The sequence below is a fragment of the Oncorhynchus keta genome, chromosome 19, assembly GCF_023373465.1.
Source record: "Oncorhynchus keta strain PuntledgeMale-10-30-2019 chromosome 19, Oket_V2, whole genome shotgun sequence".
Taxonomy (NCBI): domain Eukaryota; kingdom Metazoa; phylum Chordata; class Actinopteri; order Salmoniformes; family Salmonidae; genus Oncorhynchus; species Oncorhynchus keta.
In genome coordinates, this window is record NC_068439.1 from 73,546,069 (window position 1) to 73,562,932 (window position 16,864).

The 16,864-nt window shown below is 43.9% G+C and overlaps 2 protein-coding genes across 2 annotated transcripts; one reads left to right on the forward strand and one right to left on the reverse strand.

Annotated features, from left to right (window-relative positions):
- Positions 1-85: 85 nt before the first annotated feature.
- LOC118398845 (protein disulfide-isomerase A6-like) lies at positions 86-7,907 on the reverse strand. Its single transcript, XM_035794608.2, has 12 exons — positions 7,745-7,907; positions 7,085-7,226; positions 6,511-6,568; positions 5,577-5,703; positions 4,315-4,421; positions 3,769-4,011; positions 3,383-3,523; positions 2,604-2,688; positions 2,333-2,405; positions 1,958-2,116; positions 1,583-1,679; positions 86-1,174 (listed from the first exon to the last, which is right to left on the reverse strand). The coding sequence occupies exons 1-12, from the start codon at positions 7,761-7,763 to the stop codon at positions 1,103-1,105; spliced, it is 1,323 nt and encodes a 440-aa protein (XP_035650501.1). The 5' UTR covers positions 7,764-7,907; the 3' UTR covers positions 86-1,102.
- Positions 7,908-10,474: 2,567 nt separating this feature from the next.
- Positions 10,475-14,953, forward strand: LOC118398846 (potassium voltage-gated channel subfamily F member 1-like). The gene has a single exon (XM_035794609.2). It carries the CDS (start codon positions 10,900-10,902, stop codon positions 12,373-12,375), a length of 1,476 nt encoding a protein of 491 aa, XP_035650502.1. The 5' UTR covers positions 10,475-10,899; the 3' UTR covers positions 12,376-14,953.
- The last annotated feature ends 1,911 nt before the right edge of the window (positions 14,954-16,864 follow it).

Consider the following 16,864-nt stretch of genomic DNA (forward strand, 5'->3'; position numbering starts at 1 on the left):
TGCAGTCTAGTGAAAGGGTTAGAGGTTATAGCTGTGCCTGAGCTCTGCTTGTCATTCTCAGCAATTTACATGAATAATGAAACAGTAACTTTTTATTCTCTTTATTTTTTAACAAAAAAGTCATTTTGTTTTCACACGATCAAAATAGCTGTGTAAGAAAAATCTACACAAGAAGTCCCACATTCCCCTTTGTCCTGCACAGACAATGTAAAATCACTGGTGTTCTCACCGAGAAAAAAAAAAGACTAAATCAGAAAATATAATGTTCAGTAGGTCTGTAAGGCGAAGTCATAGATTTAGAGGATTCTAGATGGATATAACCTGTTTTGGCATGGACATTGAGGGCTTCCACCATTTTAAAGTAGTCAACTGGGTGGGGATTCCTATGGGATAAGGAAGGATCACATGATTCCATCCTGGTCATCAGGAGGGATCAGCCAATGAATGACACACTCTTGAGCAAACGTTCCATAACTGCAGTTGCCAGTAATCGCCAACTTTGGCTTTATACTGGTTCAAACATAACACTAGGTTGCAGTGCACCTTTTCAGTTTGCTTGCCAACTTCTAGAAGAAAATGGACTACTTCAAAATGGAGTTTGCCTCAATGGTGCTGCCTGTGCACTCAGACGCCATAATGGGACTTAGATAATATCTCTATCATTCTCTACGGGCAAATCTCCTGCAGGCCACGCCTCTCCCCACTTGACAGAGATGATGTGAGAAGCTGCATGTCTCTCTGGCCCTGTTCAAATACTTCAGAAATGTACACTTACTTCCTTACCTTCTACCTTCCTTTAAATAATCACAGATCTGAATTGATTGGATTGGTCAAATTGGCTGGTAACTTTGCTTTCACCTCTCCTATCACTTATAGATCTGTGCTCTATCAAGGTAACAAAGGAAGGATACTTTTCTGAATTATTCAAACATGGTTATGCTCTTCATTTCTTTCCTCTTCATGAGTACTTCAGTAACCGGGCGACCCAATCTACACATTGTTCCATGGGAGAGGCGAGACGGGTCGCGCCAAGTTCGACCAGACAGACAAGATGGTGCCCAACTGTATCCGTCTGGATCGGCCCGCCCGGAAAGCTGGGCTCTCACAACTCTTCCTTCCCAATGTCATCGTCCAAGTCCACATCACTCAGGTCGTCGTCATCCTCCACAGGAAGCTGGGGATAAAAGATGTAAGAACTGGCCAGACAATACAAAATATGGGTCATATTCATTAGTGTAAACAGTTGCAAACTACAGCAAAACATTTTGCAACAGAAAAAAGTTTTTGAAAGAAAACAATATCAGATGATGCCATTTCAGTCCGTTTGGTTTCTAGTCAATACTGCCCTGTGATGTGTTCAATGAGTCTGTCCTCCCTGACATATGTTCTACACTGTACATTTCTATCTGGACGTTTGGTAATGTTCTGTAACGTTACATCCTCCTGAATAGGCCCCAGGCAAGACTTGTCCAAAGCCATTCACCATTTCAAAAGAAGCTCAAGTCACCTCGTTCAGCCAAAACTGTATTATGGTCGGAATACATCCGCATCCACCCCATGACCTTTGACCTTTCTCACTCACCTCTCCATCTTTGCCGTCCCAGGCATCAACTGAGTTGATCTTAGGCAAAGCCCCACCTCCAACGGTAGCAGTGGAGCCACGGCCTACAGACAGATCCCTAGGAGAGACAGAGAAGATACACCTCAGAATGCTACTGTGGAAATACTGTATACTGATTGGCTGTTCACAAAGACTAAAATCATCTTGGAGCAGAAGCATTCAGATCCAGTATCTCGCCAGGAAGAGAGTTGGGCATGGGTAGGTCCCAAATGGCACCCTATTGCCTTTATAATGCACTACTTTTGACCAGGGGGAATAGGGTGCAATTGGGACGCATCCATGAGCTACTCCATACTGTGTAAAGCACAAAATGAGCAGACAGCGCGCCCCCCCTACCTGAGGAACTCGTGAATGCCAGTCTCGCTGAAAGAGCCCTTGAGCAGGGCGAACTTCATCTTGCGGGCGTTGATGGCCGTCATGGCAGGGTAGCCGAACCCTCCGATGCCCAGCGCCGCCTCCAGCTCCATCTGAGCACCAGCCTCAGTCCACAGCCAGCTAGAGAGAGATAATCAAATTACACTAAATAAATTCTATTGGGTTGTATTGATCCATCCACAGTCTGAGATCAAATTCATTCAGTCAGACAGTTTGAAATCAAATGCACTGAATAAATCCTATTGAGTACTTCTTTAGGATACAATCTTTTGTAAAAATCAGTCATTCTGCTGAGTCGGTGATACGCTCAAACACAGCCCCTTTCTATATACTGACCCCCACATTTTCTTCTTGTACTTCTCTGCCATCTTCATCATCACCTCCAGGTAGCTGTTCCTGCCTGCTGCACCTGTAACAAGGCAAGAGGAAGGAAATAGACAGGTCAGTCTTGTACAGATCCCAAATGATCAATGTACCGTCATGAGGTACAATGACTAACTGCCATATCAAATAGCCTGAGAATATAAGCATAAATTGATATAATAGAAGTTAGTATAGTAAACTGGTCAGAACTGGTCCAAACTGGCATAGAGTAGTTCCATCTAACCTGTGTCTAGGATGTGGGGCAGCACAGCGATGACACAGAGCTGGTAGTCATCACAGGTCTTCTTCAGGACATCTGCGTTAAGGATCTGAGAGAGTCACACACACACAATTAAGAATCGAAGAGAGAAACACTTAAGAGAAACTTAAACTTCAAGAGGAAGATTATCTTCTAGTTAACCATAATAAAAATATATATTTGAACTTTGATGGAGGGCATAAAAACAATATCTTGGAACCTTTTAGGTTACAATCTTATTGTTTTAATGCTCTCAAACACACAGACACACCAGCCCCAGACAGACACACCAGCCCCAGACAGACACACCACCCCCCAGACAGACCAGCCCCAGACAGACACACCACCCCCCAGACAGACACACCACCCCCCAGACAGACACACCAGCCCCAGACAGACACACCAGCCCCAGACAGACACACCAGCCCCAGACAGACCCCAGACAGACACACCAGCCCCAGACAGACACACCACCCCCAGACAGACACACCAGCCCCAGACAGACACACCAGCCCCAGACAGACACACCAGCCCCAGACAGACCCCCAGACAGACACACCACCCCCCAGACAGACACACCACCCCCCAGACAGACACACCACCCCCCAGACAGACACACCACCCCCCAGACAGACACACCACCCCCCAGACAGACACACCACCCCCAGACAGACACACCACCCCCAGACAGACACACCACCCCCAGACAGACACACCACCCCCAGACAGACACACCACCCCCAGACAGACACCAGCACACCTACCTCGAGCAGTTCAGGAGGAGCGGCGTTGTCAGAGAACAGGTCCAGAGCGCGGGCAATGATGTCACCTCGGGTCCTCCCCCCCTGGTAGTCCTCAGGCTCCTCCCCCTTCTTGAAGATCTTAATTGTGGGGAATCCACGGACCTGCAGATACGGAAAGAGAAACGGGAAAAACCTCAGTCCTCGGCCACACTCGGTAAGCAAATGTTGTTGGACGTTTCTGGTATAAATGTCCTGAATAGAGCAGACACGATTCCTGTATTTCTATATAAATCAGTGTTAGAAATATATAAATGTAGAACAATCTGAACTTTCTGCTGTTGTGCGCAGACAGACATCAGTGGTGATGCTACACTGATAGTATCTGACTGGTGGGTGTTCCTGCTCACCCCGTAACGGCTGGCCAGACCCTGGTGCACAGTGGCGTCCACGGCTCCCAGGTGGACCTTGTCCTTGGTCTGCTCCTTGACGGCCGAGGCTGCAGCCGCCCACTCAGGCTCCAGGCTCTTGCAGTGGCCACACCAGGGGGCAAAGAACTCCACCAACCACACTTCACCACTGTCCAGAACCAGCCGGTCAAAGTTGTCATCCGTCAGCTCCACAACATTCTTCTTACTTCCACCACCACCACTCTGGAGAAAGAGTATGTTTACTTAGACGTACCGCTTACACTCTGTGCAAAATGTTTAAACAAGAAGACTTGACACGATTCTGAAAACCCTGTAATCATATTCAATTCTTTCAACACGTTGCTAAATCTGGCCAAATTTATGTTGTAGGACACCGGACTCATGTTCACTAGGGTACAATGTAGCAAAACATTTTGTGACGGAAAAGAACTAGTGTTCTTGTTGGACAGCCAGTACCTCCATATTTCACTTTAAACGTTTTGTCCATTCTGAACATGACCCAGCCGAAGCGTCAGTAGTAGTTACCTGTCTGCTGTTGTCAGAACCACCTGACCTGCCACTCAGCCGGTCCTTCACTAGAGTACGGAGAGTATTCAGGGCTCCGTCCACTATGGCCTGGCTACTACGCCCACCTGAGGGAGGGAGATTATTAACACCATTAGAGCCCAGCAATCTGAACACATTGATGTCTTGACCTTTTTATCCTTTGTGCTGTTGTCTGTGCCGAAATGTTTGTGCTCCTGCCATGTTGCTACTATGCTATGTTGTCATGTGTTGCTGCCATGTTGTGTTGCTGCCATGTTGTGTTGCTGCCATGCTATGTTGTCATGTGTTGCTGCCATGTTTTGTTGCTGCCATGTTGTGTTGCTGCCATGCTGTGTTGCTGCCATGCTATGTTGTCATGTGTTGCTGCCATGTTGTGTTGCTGCCATGCTGTGTTGTCATGTGTTGCTGTGTTGCTGCCATGCTGTGTTGCTGCCATGCTGTGTTGCTGCCAAGCTGTGTTGCTGCCAAGCTGTGTTGCTGCCAAGCTGTGTTGCTGCATGCTGTGTTGCTGCCATGCTGTGTTGCTGCCATGCTGTGTTGCTGCCATGCTGTGTTGCTGCCATGCTGTGTTGCTGCCATGCTGTGTTGTTGTCTTAGATCTCTATGTAGTGTTGTGATGTCTCTTGTCATAATGGTTGATTTGTCCTACATCTTTCTTTTTTTTTTATCCCCGTCCCCGCAGGAAGCCTTTTGCCTCTTGGTAGGCCATCATTGTAAATAAGAATCTGTTCTGAATTTATTTTCCTAGTTAGATAAAGGTTCAATAAATACAAAATATTGCCAGAAAGTCACATGGGTTGTATTCACTAAACGGAAGAAAACTAACCAAAAAATAGAAAGGGATAACCCGAATGTGTCAAATCAGAAACACTTGTTTTTGTTTTCCGTTGCAAAAATGTTTTGCTATGCGTGTGCACTAATGAATACAACACAGGGTTGTGTTTATTAGGCACCAAAGAGAAGAAAATGGACTGAAACAGGGAGGGACCTGATCCAATAAGAAACGCAGATTGTCCTTTTCAATTGAAAAGCATTTAAAAATGTTTCCCATTGCGTGCCCTAATGAACACAACCCTGGTCCATGTTAAAGGTAACGTCAATATGACATCATAATACTGTATATGCCATTTAGCGGCTCTACATGTGGTAGGAATTGAGCCTGAGGATGATGCCGTTTGCTTTATGATGTCATATCTGAGTCTACCTTTAAAGTTAGGGAAAGGCCCAGCTACTAGACGTACCTTGGTAATCATCAGGCTTGTTCTTATTGGCCCCAAAGATCTTGATGGAAGGGAAGCCTCTGACACCGTACTGACCACCCAGGGACTTGTGCTGGTCGGCGTCCACCGCACCGACCTTAACGATGCCCTGGGGGACAGCGAGAGGTTACAGTCAATGTCACCACCATCATCATTACTGTTGCCAGAAATAGTCATTGCATCCCTCATTAGTATAGCTCATAGTGCGCTGGTGATCTCTATTTGTTTTGTACCAGAAAGATATACACCCAGGACATGACATGGACAAGCAGTAGCAGTAAAAGATGCAGCTGCTTATTGTGAATGTGGTATAGTGATCAACTGCTTATAGTTATCAAATGGTCCTGCACAGATGTGATGGTTGCATGTGGAGCGAACTGTAGTAACGTGCACTTTATGTAGCTAGTGACATGTGGAGCGAACTGTAGTAACGTGCACTTTATGTAGCTAGTGACATGTGGAGCGAACTGTAGTAACGTGCACTTTATGTAGCTAGTGACATGTGGAGCTAACTGTAGTAACGTGCACTTTATGTAGCTAGTGACATGTGGAGCGAACTGTAGTAACGTGCACTTTATGTAGCTAGTGACATGTGGAGCGAACTGTAGTAACGTGCACTTTATGTAGCTAGTGACATGTGGAGCGAACTGTAGTAACGTGCACTTTATGTAGCTAGTGACATGTGGAGCGAACTGTAGTAACGTGCACTTTATGTAGCTAGTGACATGTGGAGCGAACTGTAGTAACGTGCACTTTATGTAGCTAGTGACATGTGGAGTGAACTGTAGTAACGTGCACTTTATGTAGCTAGTGACGTAACACGTTAATAAAACAACTTCAAGTTGAATTACAACATCTTAAGTTGAAATAATATTGGTGTAATATAGGTGACACTAATAACAGAGGTAGAGTTTACCTTCAAGGCTGTGGCTGTCTTCTTCCAGTCAGCAGTCAGGCTCTGACAGTGTCCACACCTGTGGAGAAAAACAGTCTTCCTGTTCCAGGCACCAGACTACACACAGCCTTATATCCATCTGCATTAGCAGAGTGAAGTCTACACAAATACGATCACTCCGAGTGATAATGAGCAAGTCTGGTTTTGCATAGACCTGCCACAGATGTTTTTTCAGCCAGGATGCGTGCATTTGCTTCAAGTTTATGCCAAAGGGACGATGTGTTTACTAGCTACTATTTGAACTTCTATATCAATGTGTATTCAGTGATGAGAACGCTGTAGAAATGTTATTGACAATTCTCTATTCTTCTTAACAGACAATGTTTTCTGTTCTTCAAAATACATCTCTATCCGAACTTTCTGTAACGTTACAACCTTCTGAATGCACCCCAGGTCTACAAACTATTTTGTCCCTCCTTGACAGGTTATTGGGATAAAGAGATTTCATACAACGCTAGCTGCTTGGTGGCAATTTAACCCTTGTGGCTAAGTTCTCAGTATCTCATTGGGCCCCCCATCAGATTCAACCACTCACCAAGGAGCGTAAAACTCAATGAGCCAGAGGCTGTCGCTCTGAAGAACCTCCCGGTTGAAGTTGGAGGGGTTGAGTTCAACGACATCATCAGCAGCAGAGTAGAATCCCTGGGCCATCAAGACCAGGGAACAACCCAAAACACCTGGTGGGGAAGAGGCAGAGGAAAGGAGGAGCTGAGTGTGAGGTGTATGTACATTGTCATATTGCATGTGCAAACAAACACTGTCCAAGACCATGTTGGTAGCTTGAAATGATTGCTAATACATACAAACTTTCAATTATGTAGGGAATAGGCTACAGTTCAGCAGAATACATTTAAAAAAATTAAAAGTTGGCACATCAAGCCAAACTCTAAATAGCTAGCTACGGTTAAAATGGTTAACTAGTCTAAAATCCAGAACCCATTTCATCAGGTTTTAATTCAGCTTGTCGTCTTTTAGCCATCGTGTCATTGTCACTAGTTAACTAATATTGCCAGAGTGAATCCAAATACAATCTGATTCAGTAGCATTAACGTCTGACAGCTAGCAATCTTGGATACATCCTATGGCCACCATGACCGAACCTTAGCTAAATAGCTTTGTTCTTTTTTTACAATGGCATTAACTACAAACCAATATAATACTAATAAATCTGAACAAGCTGTTTAGACTTTCTTACCAAGTAAAAGCCCTCTCATGATTCCAGCGGATCTCTGAGCACCAGTCCAATGTAATTGTCCAGAGCAGCTCTGTTGCAGAAAAGGACCAGCGCTACAAAAAGAGAGGGCGAAATGTTTTACCGTGGCCCACGCTGATTGGCTCCCTGCCGGCTGTGCCGCGCCACGTCCAATCAGAACTCGACGTGTAGTTTTCCCAGCCAGTACAGGATGGCGTGTAAAAGAATCACAGGAAGATATGTGGAGAGTTAAAGCCATGGTGGAGAGCCAATATGCTTTCAGTCACGACCGGACCGCTCATTAGGCAGGATTAGGCGACCGCCTATGGCGAAAGATTGACGAGAGCGGAATTTTCTGAGCTATAAACTGACCGAGACGAACCTCCAACCACAACACATAACACCTTACATAATTCTGCCCCAAAATAATGACCATTTCTGTCAACCAGCGCATTCATAAAATCCAATGTCAGGCAACACTGTAGGCTACACCTCAGTAAGCACGGACCGACGCCGTTTTAGATGTCTTTTTTGGTGCAGTTCTGGACCGGCCTTGATTTCCACAGCCACGGACATTGATTTTTGATCCAAACATAGACGTCTATAAATGACTTATGTCCAACTTTCATTGAGAACCAAAAATGAGCCTGATTTCAACACCCGGAAAAAAATATATTTTCAGCATCTGTAAAATAAGTATTTTCAGTGTCTGTAAAACATGTATTTTCAACATCAGGAGAATAAGTATTTTCAACTTAGGTTCAGAACCGAAAATGAACTTGATTTCAACATCCTGAGGGGGAGGCATTTTTTGGTTTTGCCTATGGCGGTAGAAGCCAAGGACCGGCCCTGCTTTCACTCCAAGGTTTTTTCTATGACCACAACGAAGCTCAGTAGTCTTAACACCATAGATTCAAATCTAAAAATGATTTTTTTTCATGTGATTTCTTACAATGATTTTGCTTTGTTTGTTGCATATGCTTAAGGTTCCCATATTGCTAAAGTTATCCAATATTTGGATGTGTTCTTAGGAGACCCCCACTTGAGTTCTTATGATGTGGAATGTAGTTTATGTGTCGGGGGCTAGGGTCAGTTTGTTATATCTGGAGTACCTCTCCTGTCCTATTCGGTGTCCTGTGTGAATCTAAGTGTGCGTTCTCTAATTCTCTCCTTCTTTCTTTCTCTCTCCCGGAGGACCTGAGCCCTAGGACCATGCCCCAGGACTACCTGACATGATGACTCCTTGCTGTCCCCAGTCCTCCTGGCCATGCTGCTGCTCCAGTTTCAACTGTTCTGCCTTACTATTATTCGACCATGCTGGTCATTTATGAACATTTGAACATCTTGGCCATGTTCTGTTATAATCTCCACCCGGCACAGCCAGAAGAGGACTGGCCACCCCACATAGCCTGGTTCCTCTCTAGGTTTCTTCCTAGGTTTTGGCCTTTCTAGGGAGTTTTTCCTAGCCACCGTGCTTCTACACCTGCATTGCTTGCTGTTTGGGGTTTTAGGCTGGGTTTCTGTACAGCACTTTGAGATATCAGCTGATGTACGAAGGGCTATATAAATAAATGTTATTTTATTTTATTTGAATGATTGATTGCCTAAAATCTGTAGGTTATGCTATTCAAGTTGAAATACCTACACATTTCTTAGTGTAAAAAAAAACTGCACAGGGGGCATTTCTAGATGAGCCAAAGTTTAGCATTTAAGCCTACAGTAAGACGGACTTTGTTTGTTGCTTAAATCAATAAATTATACAGTGTTGGGGAAGCTACTCTGAAAATATAGTTTACCAAGCTACCAATTACTTCACACTGGAAGAAGTTAGGCTACACTAAGAAAAAGTACATCATTCACTACATACAAACTACTTAGTAAAAAATTGTCATATCTAAATCTGAAATATCATAGACTACAAATTGCAAGAACAGAACACTCTGGAGTCAGGTGTTAACAGAATGTGTAATTTAGCCTACACAAAAACAATGTTTTAAGTGATAATTAGGCAAGTCTGATACCGGAACAAATGAAATGTTTGCCTACACCCGTTTTATTTTTGCAAAAACGTAGTTTGGAGTTCGAGTAGTTAGCTACATGCTACATGTCAAAACAAGTAAATAACGACTCAAAACACTACAAACATTTGAATTTAGTTCAACAACCACCAAGCTTCTGCAAAATCTAGTTTAGTTGAACTACGTGTAGTTGATTACTTCCCAACACTGAGAATATATAGGCTAATATTGATTCAACAAACCAATTTATGTGGTTCGTGATTGCAATGTGAACTCATTGTCGCTAGATGGAGATACTAGGCAAGACTGTTGCTTTATGCCTCTGCGCATTTACGCACACTTGGGTAACCTAACATCCTTCCATAATATGGCCATTAAAAATCTCCTTTTTCACTGCAACATATCTTGTTGAAATGTATTCCTTGACAACAGAGATTTACCTTTCTTGACAGGCAATATATTTGTGCACACAAGCCGAAACATTTTTCAAAAGCTAGCCTGAGACAGATTTGCTTGTTGTTTTACCCTTGGGGTAGGCTACCTCCATGAGGAAATAGACAAATGGTATTGGACTGGTAGTGGGGACACTATTTTCTGCCATGTGTATATGTCCGTTTCCTGGCTAATGTCGTCTCTTTACCATAGAACACAATTTATTACAGCTCTCTTCCCACTTCCCCCACACTTTCCTGTAGCTCTCTGCCTCTAGTTACTCCACTATTCATTAGCAGCCTCACATATTTATATTTGTTGTGACGCGTATTCTGCAAGACTGCGCTCTGATGCACAGTAGTCCAACTTTTATCAGCAGGCACAGAGGCGCTCTCTTATTTTCTGATGACGGACTAGTGGGAGAAGAGACGCCTGTTCATTCGGCATTGCTTGCTACAGCTATACGCAAAAGATACATGTGGATTTTTTCCAGGTTCGAATGAAGCTTAGCCTATAGGCCTATACATTTGTGTCAAACATTTAAGGAGATCTGAAAACGTGTCGTTTTCCTTTGATGTTCTGCAGTCTTTTACGCACGCAGTTTCCTACGCAAGTATCCTAGCGTAGACTAGTTGCATTAATACAGGCCAACTATATTCATTCAGATTTTCTTGGAGTAAATCAACAATATAGGCTACACGGACAAGTATGTGGGGAATAACGAGGACGCGATATGCTGATTGCAATGGCTCGGAGGCCAGTGAGGAGACCGGGATTGTCCTGAACATCGGTGGAGTAATACAGGTGTTGTGTGGGGATGTGCTGAACCGTTTTCCGGAGACCCGACTAGCGGAACTGTGGAACACCTCCAAGGGGTGTTTGGAGGACTTATCCTCGCTTTGTGACGACTATGACTCAGGGAAAGGTGAATTTTATTTTGACAGAGACCCGGACGCGTTTAAGTGTATAATTGAGCTGTATTACTATGGGGAGATACATATTAAACGGGGAATCTGTCCAATTTGTTTCGTAAAGGAGATGGAGTTCTGGAAAATCGACTTATATTTCCTGGATGATTGCTGTAAAGGCGACCTACAGGAGGCGGAGGACGAGCTTGCAGAGATTGCCGAGAAGGTTCAAACTATTCTGGTCGACCGGGAAGGGGACCCCTCTGCCAGGGGCTGGCAATGTTTCCAAATGTGCTTGTGGAAGCTTTTGGAGAAGCCGGAGTCGTCGCTGTCCGCGCGCGTCATCGCCATAGTATCTTTCCTCTTCATCCTCATCTCCTCGGTGGTGATGTGCGTAGGCACCATCCCTGACCTGCAGGTGGAGGACGCTGAGGGCAATCACATGGAACACCCGATCTTGGAGGCCATCGAGACCACGTGTATCGGCTGGTTCACCGTTGAATACGTTCTGCGCTTGATATCGTCCCCGAATAAAGTGAAATTCGTCCTGTCCTTCATGAACATCATAGATTTCATGGCCATCATGCCCTTTTACGTGGTGCTGACTTTGACGTCTCTGGGCACGGCTATGATGGAGCTGGCTAACGTGCAGCAGGCGGTGCAGGCGCTGCGCATCATGCGCATTGCGCGCATCTTCAAGCTGGCGCGCCACTCCTCTGGGCTGCAGACTCTCACCTCGGCCCTGAAAAGCAGCTTCAGCGAGCTGGGGATGCTGCTCATGTACATGGGCGTGGGCGTCTTCTTGTTCTCGGCACTGGCCTACACCTTGGAGCAGAGCCACCCGGAGACCATGTTCACCAGCATCCCGCAGTCCTTTTGGTGGGCCGTCATCACCATGACCACCGTGGGCTATGGAGACATCTACCCCAAGACCACGCTGGGTCGGTGCAACGCGGCCGTCAGCTTCCTCTGCGGGGTGATTGCCATCGCGCTGCCCATACACCCTATCATCAACAACTTCGTCATATTCTACAATAAGCAGCAGGTGCTGGAGACCGCGGCCAAACACGAGATCGAACTGATGGCGCTGCGTTCCAGCGAGGCATGTGCAGAGGAGAGCGGGCCCCACATACAGCGCAGATCAGTCGGTGTCGCGTCCGGAGTGTGGGACAATGCCATGCGCTCCTGTCACAGTGACACCTACATTCCCCTGCTGCAAGACCCCAGAGCAGGAGTACAAACCCCAAGCTTGGACAGAAGCTTTGACAGTTCATAGCTGAGTCAAATCACCCCCCTTCACAGCGCACAGCTTTAATGGACCTACAGTATATGCCCCAAAAACATCCATTGCGAGATCACAAATGATAATAAAATCACGATAAAGAACTTGGTGACCCATTGTAAAATGTCTCAAAATATAAGTTCATTAGTGTAATAATGTCACTTTTCCAACATTGGTGTAGGCCAGGAGTCACCAACCAGGAGTCTCCAACCAGGAGCCACCAACCAAGAGTCTCCAACCAGGAGTCACCAACCAGAAGTCTCCAACCAGGAGTCACCAACCAGGAGTCACCAACCAGGAGTCACCAACCAGGAGTCACCAACCAGGAGTCACCAACCAGGAGTCTCCAACCAGGAGTCTCCAACCAGGAGTCACCAACCAGGAGTCTCCAACCAGGAGTCACCAACCAGGAGTTACCAACCAGGAGTCTCCAACCTTTTCTAGCATGAGAGCTACTTTTAAAAAACGAAACATGTGGCTAGTTTTTTTTCTAGCTTTCAAATAGGCACATTCTTCTCTTCTCCTCTCCCATGCATCTCTTCCTCGGGTCCTTGAAGAGAAAGTATTGCACTGTTTTCACTCTCAGTATACCTGGTAAAATATTTGTAATAAACAACTCTAAGGGGAGCCCTATAAAATCTGTGATTTCTTCCCCAAATTGTTTTATATTTAGATTTTTCCTGGTTTTAGATATTATTATTTTTTGTTCACTCTCAAAATTACAATTGTTCATGGAGAAACAGCCCATGTCAATGCTTAAATCACATCAAAATATTGTATTTTTTACGCCTGGAAGAAAACGAACACATTTGGATTTTTGAGTGCATTTCTTTAATTGCACATCTGGCCCTTTAATTGCTCATCTGCAAGTGAGGAATGTGCTGTCTAATGTGCTGGTCTAGTGATGGTTCTGTACCTCTACTGCTCATTTCATGGCAAATTTAGAAAATAACAAATAAAATAGATACAAATTATATACCTTTAATTTGCAGTTAACATTTAATTGAGAAGGTTTTGGGGAAAGTATTTCTGTCAACCCACAAGTGGGATAATGTCAATGTTGCTTTGATTGCGTAGTAGCTGGGAGCTTACGGTGTCTGATAATTGTGAGATTTATTTATGACAGTTTGTGGTGGAACACTTTAAAATTGCATGTACTTTCAGAATTGTTTGTTGAGCTACTCATAGGTGGGCTGCGAGCTATTGGTAGCTCACGATCAACCTGTTGGATACCCCTGGTGTAGGCCTATAGCCGTGGCTACTTGACAGTCATCTCATCTGTGATTGTGTAAGGTCTAAGTGCTGCAAGAACAGTACTCTGTCACTCCTCCTCTTTATAACCTTGGACTGACAGTCAAATGGACCTAATCACCGGTGTATTGATAAGCGGGTAGACGTGGTGCTGAACAGTCCACTACATATGCATAAAGTTATACAGTGTGTCTAATTTTCCTCTGTAAAAAAAGTATATTAAAAGTGAATTAACTATGAATTTCTATTCTCTATTGCATTTTTTTCTATAGGCACTAGATGCTCCTATATCTACAGATATACATGTATATATCCCACTGGGCACAGATGTCAGTTCACCATCTAGTTTTGATTTACATTTGGTTGACATTTAATTGAACTCATCACATTACATTTTTGGGGATGAAATGACTTGGAAACAATGTTGATTCAACACATTTTTGCTCAGTGGGATGTTATCATGTGTAGCCTAATAAAATGAGATACAGTATCAACAGACTTGTCAGCTGTGACTCTGTACTCAACTAAAGTCATCATGCCTCAAAGAAAAGAGCATGCAGGATATCCTACCATTCCATCTGTATTGGTTTGCAAGCAGGCTTTGGTACAACTTTACCCATTCAGTTTAAGTTTGTTTTGTTCATTAAATCTTCTCAAGTTCAGTTTTCCTGTAAATTCTTCATTCATTTCAGCCTGAGATACTTACAGGCAAACACTTTCTTTATACAGTATGTGTCTATTTAAAGTGGGGTGAAGTCAACCTTCCAATGTCAGATGGAGAACATTCCTTGGCTCTAGGACATTTCAGTAATGGGTTTAAATTTTGCAGCAGCCCCCAAAGCCTCCCCTGAGGGTGTAGGGCATATGTGGCATCAGGGGTGCAACTTTCACTGGGGACGGAGGGGACATGTCCGCCCCCCCCCACACACACATTTTGAAATTGCATTTTTGTCCCCCCACAGTTTTATAATTGGAATGTGATACAAATGAGGCAACGGTGTGCTTTAGGACCATGCGGACACCTCCGAGCGGTTGGGTAGGCTGTTTGGAGTGTTTATCCCCCCCAAATTATAATAATACAAATTTAAAAAATACATTATGTCCCCCAACTTCTAAAACCAAAGTTGCGCCCCTGTGTGGCATACTTGATCGCTGAGTAAAGGCATCCACATGCTTCCCAGACAAAACATTTCGGAATAGTTTGTGCATATATTATGACATATTTTGTTACGTTTTTGTTAGTTTGGGACTTCGGTGAGGGTTGTTAGGGCATGTTCAAATCTTTTCTTGAGGCAAGCCAGTGTTCGGAGCCAAAGTCTAAGCCCCTTCATCGGTAATTGGTCAACAGTAGGGATTCTTCAATAAAAATCTGTTGTCATTCAACGAGAGAGGACTCGTTTTTATACACATTTTTTTCATTGAGATATACTGCACCAAACATCTCCAAGGCAAAAACGACAAAATTAATGACAAACTTCTTGAGTTTTCGAAGATGAATTCTGTATATTCTGAGGAAGTGTATACTGGCTATGGCATCTCAAAATTGACAAACGGTAGGCCTACTATGGCCACTTTTTTCTTGTTTTTCAAGTGAACGTTTTTTAAGGGAGTATGTGAGCACACTCGTTTGATTCGGCTAGCCGACTTTGGCTAGGTACTAGCCGAACTGAAGCATGCTGACGCTTTTAAACTGCTGTGGGTAGGGAGAGAATGGGAGGGAGGACAGGAGTGGATGCAAGTTAGCAACAGCTCGCCAGGCTGTCCACCCACACACACACTTCCACTTCCGCTTAGGGGCCCCTATCTCCTCCTGCATGCACTCACACAATGGCAGGGCTAGTGGGAGAGGCCTTTAACTCCCTGACAGGTGGAGCTATAATGTCAAATAATGTCAAATGCTCTTATTGTGTAGCGGGACAATTTCTCTCTCTCCCTGCCCCTCATGCATGCATGAGACGGAGATTGTCTCACTGCACAATGAGAGGAATTGATGCACACACGTATCTACCAGACTGATGCTTTAGGGCAGGGGTCTCCAACCTTTTCTAGCATGAGAGCTACTTTAAAAAAAATGTACATGTCACAAGCTGCATTTTTTTTTTTAGCTTTCAAACAGGAACATTCTTCTCTGCTTTTTCTCCCCTGCATCTCTTCCTCGGGTCCTTAAAGAGAACATATCGCACTGTTTTCTGTCAGTATACCTGGTAAAATAATGGTTAATAAAGGGGGGCCTGATAAAATCTTTAACTTCTTCGCCAAATTATGTTTTATATTTTTCCCAAATTATGTTTTCTTGGTTTTATTTTTCTCGATTTTAGGTTGTTTTTCACTCTCAAAATGGCAATTTCTCAGACAAAAACAACGAAATTGGATGTACTGAGTCCATGTCAATGCTTAAATCACTTCTAAATATTTTATTTTTTAGGTCTGGAAGAAAACGAACACATTTTGATTTTTGAGTGTATTTCCCCTTTAATTGCGCATCTGGCCTTTGTGCGGGTCTAGTGATGGTTCTGTACTGCTACATGGCAATGTTAGAAAATAACAAATAATAGATGCAAATTATATACTTTCTAAGTGTATTTCCAAATACATTCCAATATTCAACTAAAAACATATCTAAATACTTACTGCCAAATGTCTTTGAAAGTAATTGAAATACCCTAAAAGAATATTTGAGCCCAGGTCTCTCTCTCTCTCTCTCACACACACACACACACACACACACACACACACACACACACACACACACACACACACACACACACACACACACACACACACACACACACACACACACACACACACACACACACACACACACACACACACACACACACACACACACACACACACGTCACATGCAGCTGACTCACTGAGTCTGAATGTTTTCTTTTGAATCAATTACATGGATCAGTGTTGAGTTACACAGCAACAACCATTGTGATGATAAACAAATAGAGATATAATTCCTATCCCAGCCCCCTCTCTTTCCCTCTGTCATTTTAGGATTTGGATTTCTGACTAATGTCCCTGTTTAAAAATAGAACTAAAGGAAGAACGAGACCTAGACTGACCCACTTGTTCAGTGTCATCAATTCAGATGTGTAACTGATATTATATTTGACCTTGAACTGAATACTTCATTGCAAATCAATGTTGCTAAACAGATCCAATACTATTCAAGAATCTTAAAGGATTACTCAAAAACTAGTGGACTAAAGAACAAAAT

Coding starts and splice junctions, on each gene's coding strand:
- LOC118398845 (XM_035794608.2), bottom strand. Junction 5,704..6,510: donor AGACAGCCACAGCCTTGAAG/GTAAACTCTACC, acceptor GCTGTCCCCCAG/GGCATCGTTAAGGTCGGTGC. Junction 4,422..5,576: donor CAAGCCTGATGATTACCAAG/GTACGTCTAGTA, acceptor TCCCTCCCTCAG/GTGGGCGTAGTAGCCAGGCC.
- LOC118398846 (XM_035794609.2), top strand. CDS start 10,900: ATGTGGGGAATAACGAGGACGCGATATGCTGATTGCAATGGCTCGGAG.